Here is a 6,501-nt window from a genome sequence, read left to right as displayed (position 1 = left end):
GTGAGGGATTGTATTTGAGTCAATGAGTCGATGCAATCAACTGGTTTTCCTTAGATAGAAAACTTTGAATCAATTTGACTGTATGATCTGATTGAACTGTAAAGTGCCTTGAGATGACGTGTTGTGAATTGGCGCTATATGAATAAACTGAACTGAATTGAAACTGTTAGGTGTAGGAATATTTGGTCCTAATCTTCAACTAGAAGAAATATGCTTAATACGCAGATCAGGAGACATACAAGCCACTGTTTTATCAGCAGTAGATTGTTATCTTTTTCTTTTTTCTTTTCTTTTTTCAATTAAAATCAGTATCTCATTTAGACTTGGAAATTAGCTAAAAAAAAAAAGTAATGAATTAAATATTTTGGGGGTCAGAGTTTCTATAACCTCCATTAGAAAATACCAAACAGTTTTTTTAGGGAATAGTGCCTGTTCAGCTCTTCTATCAACACAAATAGAGCACAGACTTTGCCAAACAAAGTGGAGACTTCAGGTTTAACTATAAACCTTGGTTAGGTAATGGAAAAAACAGATTTGTAACAAGAACTCAAGGCAGGTTTGGTGTAAAACTATTGATGAAAAGCAACAACGGCTACTATTGACGGTGAATCTATGAAGGTTCCTCATCAGAAACCACGGGAAACTAAAGAGAGCATGGTAAATGAACTTTAAAATACCACAAACTGAGGGACTCTAAGATAAAACAAAAAATGACTGATTCCTTACAGGTATAGTAGACGATATTTTATTTCCGGGTGGATTATCTAAATAAGTGGTCCTCCTAATTGTTAATCATTCTGGTGATATGTTTAAGTAAGGCCGTCCTATGTGCTCGCCCCGTTAGCTATCTTTTTCTGCTCATGCTCACTTTCAGACGCACATGTGTGGTGAGGTACAGTTTCAGACAGTCATTGAAGGTCACCTTTCTCACCATGGTTCTTAGAAAATGGCCGAATGTCGTAAGAGAAAAAGTGTCCACAGAGTGTATGAAAGAGGCAGATTTATGCCTTTGTGCAGAGAGCTCTCCTCGCAAAGCATTATAGGATTTGCTATCACAGCGGCCCTGTCGCTACCCGACGGCGGCGACTAATAACAAGAATGGCGCCGGCACTGCACAGTGGAGGAGTTATGTTACCAACGACGAGCAAAAAAAGGTGATCATCTGTCCAAACGGTAAGTTAACGGAGTTCGCTATAAAGTCCACTATATAGTCCGCGCTGTGTATAGTGATTGAGGGATTTAGGGGTTAGGGCGTACGTTCAGACACAGGAAGCTTGTATGAGCGATGAGAACAGCAACTTTTCAACAGGGCGTGCACGTGGAGAAATGGGCTCACACATGCTCCTCATCAGAGCGGTTCCACGCGTTTAATAGGCGTTCCCTCTTAGGGTTGTGCATGTGTATTTTTTAAACTGGAGAGGGCGGGTCTTCTTGACAATCCTGCACAATATCTTTTATCCCCTAATAGGAGAGAGATTGTTACAATACCCAAATAAAACTGTCCTCAGAAAACTTAGACAGAAAATGTAGGCTGAGGTGATAAAGGACGATGGCTGCAGTAAAGAGAATATGCAGTAAGTGATGGTCAAAGATCCCTCTCTCTGTAGGTTCAAACCCTTTGAAATATTACAGGACAGTAAAAGTGAATGCCAACTCGTTCCAACATGGGGGGGAAAATTTTTGACCTTGATAAAACAAAGGAAAAAAATAATTGTTTCCCAAAACTCAAGTCATTTTTGGCCTGCTTTTATCAAAATCTTTCAAATAGTAACTGTAATAGTAAAATGATATTTTCTACTTTCTTCAGCATTTCTGTATTTATTTTCACTACTTTATTTTAACACTCTGCAAAGATAAAACCTCCTGTGGACAGGCTGAGCTCACTGAACGAAAATCATTGCCTTCCAAAGCCTTTTCTTGCACCAGTGCGATGAGATCAGAGTTGGACAACAGCATAACTAAAAGAAGTCTTTAGCTACAGATAGTTTCTGGAATTCAGGTCATTTTCAGAGAGAAAACTAATTATTGACCAATGAGTTATCTTAAAGTATTTGCTTGTAAAACAATCTGGAAGCAGAAATAGTTTGTAGCATCAGGAACAAAACAAAAAAACTAAAACTCATTCTTCTGTCATCACTCAGCCATTTAAACACAGTGTGCTGATAAAAGCGTGAACACAGCACCGACCAGCTGGTACTTATTTACCTCCCTGTATTCCTATGGTCAAGCCCCATCTGACTCATGCCAATCACATGACGTTTTCAAACCAAATATGCAGAAAAGAAAAACCAAAGTCTAAAATACACCAGAGTTGGTGAGTCAATATGTAACTAGGGCTATATCGTCAAGTAACAGTGAAGTTTCACACTACTCCTCCACTTGCAGTCAGCAAACATACAACTGGAATATTACAAATAAATCACCTTAGAGATTGGATATGTTTTACAGACAAAGACTAATGAGAAATATTTGACATAGACGAAAATGGATTAAAAAAAAAGCTGATTAGGTAGAAAAGTGAGGACTGCTGACTGCTGTTGATCCTCCAATGTGATTTAACATCTGCTGCTATAAGCACACAGAGAGTTGTGTGCAAACAGAGGTTTCACAATCACTACATTCCATCTGCATGCATTCTTCTCCACCTGTCTGTACCTGCCACCCTCCCGTTTCTCAAGCCTTTTAGAAACACCTGCTCGTCTTTAAGCTCTTGATGGCGCTTAGCTGGGTAAAACTGAAGAAACGCATGACAGGTCATTCTGTTACGTGTTTATCCTGACAGGGTTCAAGAGTCTTACCAGGTTTGTGTCTGTCCGGTTGCTGGGCCACATTCTCGCTGCTAGCATTGTGTCCCATGCTACGGCGCCCGTCCCTGTCGGCCTGCCAGGCACTGCCTCTCTAGAGGCCCACGGCAGGAGCCCAAAACCTTACTCCAACTCTCTCTTCTCCAAACAGACCAAACTACTGTAACTACTGTCTTGACTGCTCACTGGAGGTGTTCAGTCTCTCTTGGCTCTAAAGCCCTGCCCTCCCCCCTTCTCTCAGCTTGTGTTACTCAGTTGGTTTCTCCCTCCCTCTTCCTACCCTCCTTCCTTCGTCTTCTCACTTTAAAACACAAACACACTCCCTCCCTCTCCAAGCTTTTAGGTCCCTCCCTCATGTAGTTCTGACTTTCTGAATAGGGTACACAGGAAAGGTAGTCCGGCAGAGGCATTGAGGTTTGACCGGGCCAGCCAGCAACACCAAGCCTTAAGGGATTTGCACCCCCCAGCAGCCTGCACGTCCTTTGATGTTGCACTATTTCTCCAGTGAGAACAAAAACCTGGTCCCTGAAGGAACAGGATTGGCTCTGCAGGCTGCTGTAACCTGAGAAAGCAGAAGGTGATCCAGACCGAGGTGGAACGCAGTGACCGAGAACAGGAAGTGTCGCAATGAAGGTGTACTGTAACTAGGACGATTGTCCTTTGAAACTATGTCCTATGTGTAGAATGATGACTGTAGCTGAATATTAGCAACTTGGCTTCTGCTTGGTATCATTCCAAGACCATGTCTCACACTGGAATGCACTAATAAGAGGTTGAAAGAAGACATGAGCTGGTAAGAGCTTCTTACACTGAAATGATTGGGAATAAAAACACCATCCATTATACCTTCATAAAATTTACCACATTTAAAAAGTTATCTTTATTTTCATGACTATGAAAATTGAAGATTCACACTGAAGGCATCGAAACGGTGAATTAACACATGTGGAAGCTCATCAAGAGATGTGTGAAGCAGTAATCAAAGCAAACAAAACTTTGAAGAACCTATAACATAACACTAGAATATAAAACGATGAATTAACACGTACTTAACAAAAAGTGTGAAACAACTGAACATATTCTGGTGAAGGTGCTCTGTCATCCAGGTCATAGTCATTAAAAACAATCCACTGGACTTTGTTTCCAAGCTTGACGACGTTTTGCTTCCCATCCAGGAAGCTTTTTCAATTCAAAATGTCAGAGATATTCCTGACATTTTGAATGTCTTGGTTTTTAATTTTTTTGGAACTGAAAATATGTCTTATATTCTAGGTTCTTTACAGTAGCCGCATTTTTGGTTTGATCATACATCTATTGATGAGCTTTCACATGTGTTCATTCATAGTTTTGATGCTTTCATAGTCATGAAAATAAAGAAAACGTTTTGATTGAGAAAGTGTGTCCAAACTTTTGGTCTGTACTATACATTAATCTTTCTATGTCAAACATTTCTTTCACTTTGTGCCACTGTCTTGTTATAGTTTTCCTGCTGGCTGCTTGTAGGGCTTTTATTATTCATCTATACCAGCTCTTTTCTTCTGTCATATTAGCCAAATATAAGAGCAGGTCTCAGGTACTTCATATTCTAAGGCCTCCTTTAACACTTCCCCTACACCTTTCAAATATTTATTCATCTTCAGCCCCCTGCTGTCCATTTAAATGATTTCTTCAACAGAAACTGATGGAGGTGAGTCAAACCGAAAGCAATGCTTAATCATTCATCATGCTTGTATTACTCATAAGACATCAAGTTGTACTGTAGTTCTCCAGCTCCCTCTACAGGCCATTTAAAGTGCTGCAACTTGGTAACCTTCATTACTCTCGCATGTCAGGAATGCAAGATCACAAGGCAGCTTTTGGTACAAGTTAGTAGTTCAGACAACGGTCCAGGAATACTATGGTTTTGTTTGTCTAATTCCATGATATTGATACCTACAGCACTAAGTCCTTGACCCACTGCTGAGGGTCACTAAGGTCACTTGGCACCCTGAACATCACATGATCAGCCATCCGCCTTTTGGAAATAGGTTCAGGCTCATGAACTGTAAACAGACTGAGGAACAGTTTTTCTTTGTGGGCCTTCACACTCCATAAATATCTTCAGGCGATCTCTATCATCTTAACAAGTCCAAAATCTTCGTTATAGATTCAACATCCTAATTTCCTTTTGCTGCAGCAAACGAGTACAATATTGTTGAAACATAATGCTATTCATCCATCTATACAGTCACAGAAAAAGATATTACACCGTCCTAGTTTTCTTAAATATTTAATTTTCAATCTATATTTTTACCTGAAGAACAGAACGAGCACAAAAAAACAAGTAAACAAACAAAAAAACATTGCTGGTCTAAAAATCTAACAAAAAGGCCAATAGATCTGAGCAAAGCTACACATGTATTCATTTTTGATTATTTAGTTTTTCAACCCATTTTAACTGTGTGCCTTTTTTACAATCCTTATTTACTTTCCTAAACAGGATAGTGGAAGCTGAATCAGTTTCATTATACAGCGATAATGACAAATGAGAGCCTTCCTTTGTATTTTATTCTAAGGACGAGCACAAAGCAAACAGGCTCTTCCAAAAAAAGCCTATGACAATATAGCTGTGTGACAGCAAAACCAAACATGCTCTCAGTCACTGCTGCTGTCTAACAACTGTATGCTGAGATCACAAAATCCGTTCTAACACAGAGCTGATGAGGAAATGGAGTTTATTTTTACTGCGCAGCCACACGTCATGGTAGAGAGGAGTGCATCAAGCTTCCTTAAGCTGTCCTCATCGTGGCCTTCTTATTACTAAAGCACTAATGGCACCCTGCCCTGCTTAATCACGTAACCTCAAGATATCAGATACCAGCCGCACTGAGATAAAAGAAAAGTCAATAAGTTTATACATCATATACAAAAAACAGGTTTACTTACAAATACATAAAGACTTCACAGCCATCTTGGATGTTTCACCACAACAATGTCAACTGCACTGCACCAACTGAGCCAAGAGAAGAAGAGCCCTGCTGCAACCTAAGTGTGCAGCGATACGTAGAGCTTGTTAAATGATTGAGGTAAATGGCGAAATAGATTCAAGGCCGTGTGGGGCTGTAAGAAAAAACCAGCAGGTGTGTGTGGCGACCTATCAGCAGGTTTCAGTGATAAAAACGTGTCATACAGTAAAACCTGAACGCCCACACCTTCTTTTTATCTCCAATTCACCGATTGATAAATAAAAAGAAGCTAACTTTAGTTTTTACACTGGATTTAAAGTTTTTTTTCCCTTAAAAGCACAATGTCAATATTTTTGGAATGTTTTTCGCTTTATTAGCTGCTCTAACTGTAGAACAAAATTAATGTGTAAATAAAGAAATGTTGAAATAAATGAATGTTAAAATAAATAAATGACTATAGAAATGTATAAAAAAGGAGAAAATACATGAATAAATTAATAAATAAATAAAAAAATAAAAGTAAAAAATATAGTTAGCTTTTTTTAACGACCAAAACATATTAATTTATTTATTCAATGATTTATTTATCCATTTATACATTCATTGGTGTCTCTATTTATTTCTATATTCATTCATGTATTCATTTATCTATACATTTATGCAAGGAAATCTTTTTGTAATTTAATGTACCTGTAATTAGTTATAGTTACTAGTTACTTCTCCCAAAAAGTAACTGAGTTACTAACTGAGTT

The 6,501-nt window shown here is 38.7% G+C and overlaps 1 protein-coding gene across 4 annotated transcripts in view; it reads right to left on the bottom strand.

Moving 5' to 3' along the window:
* LOC107098271 (phosphatase and actin regulator 4A-like) overlaps window positions 1-6,501 on the bottom strand; it is a 52,241-nt gene that overhangs the window by 28,959 nt on the left and 16,781 nt on the right. Inside the window, exon 1 of one of the 4 annotated variants that reach the window (XM_015395844.1) lies at window positions 2,799-3,081. The exons of 1 other annotated variant lie outside the window; for it this stretch is intronic. In XM_015395844.1, coding sequence (XP_015251330.1) covers window positions 2,799-2,856 — 58 coding nt within the window. In that variant the 5' untranslated portion in view covers window positions 2,857-3,081. Of the gene's footprint in view, window positions 1-2,798; window positions 3,082-6,501 lie in introns of those variants that run through there. 2 more of the 4 variants (XM_015395843.1, XM_015395846.1) reach the window with 2 other exon arrangements.

This window comes from Cyprinodon variegatus, unplaced genomic scaffold (genome assembly GCF_000732505.1).
Source record: "Cyprinodon variegatus isolate N-32 unplaced genomic scaffold, C_variegatus-1.0 Scaffold764, whole genome shotgun sequence".
In the NCBI taxonomy this organism is placed as follows: Eukaryota; Metazoa; Chordata; class Actinopteri; order Cyprinodontiformes; family Cyprinodontidae; genus Cyprinodon; species Cyprinodon variegatus.
The sequence above is the reverse complement of the archived record's forward strand: the minus strand, read 5'-3'. Positions and strand labels throughout refer to the sequence as shown.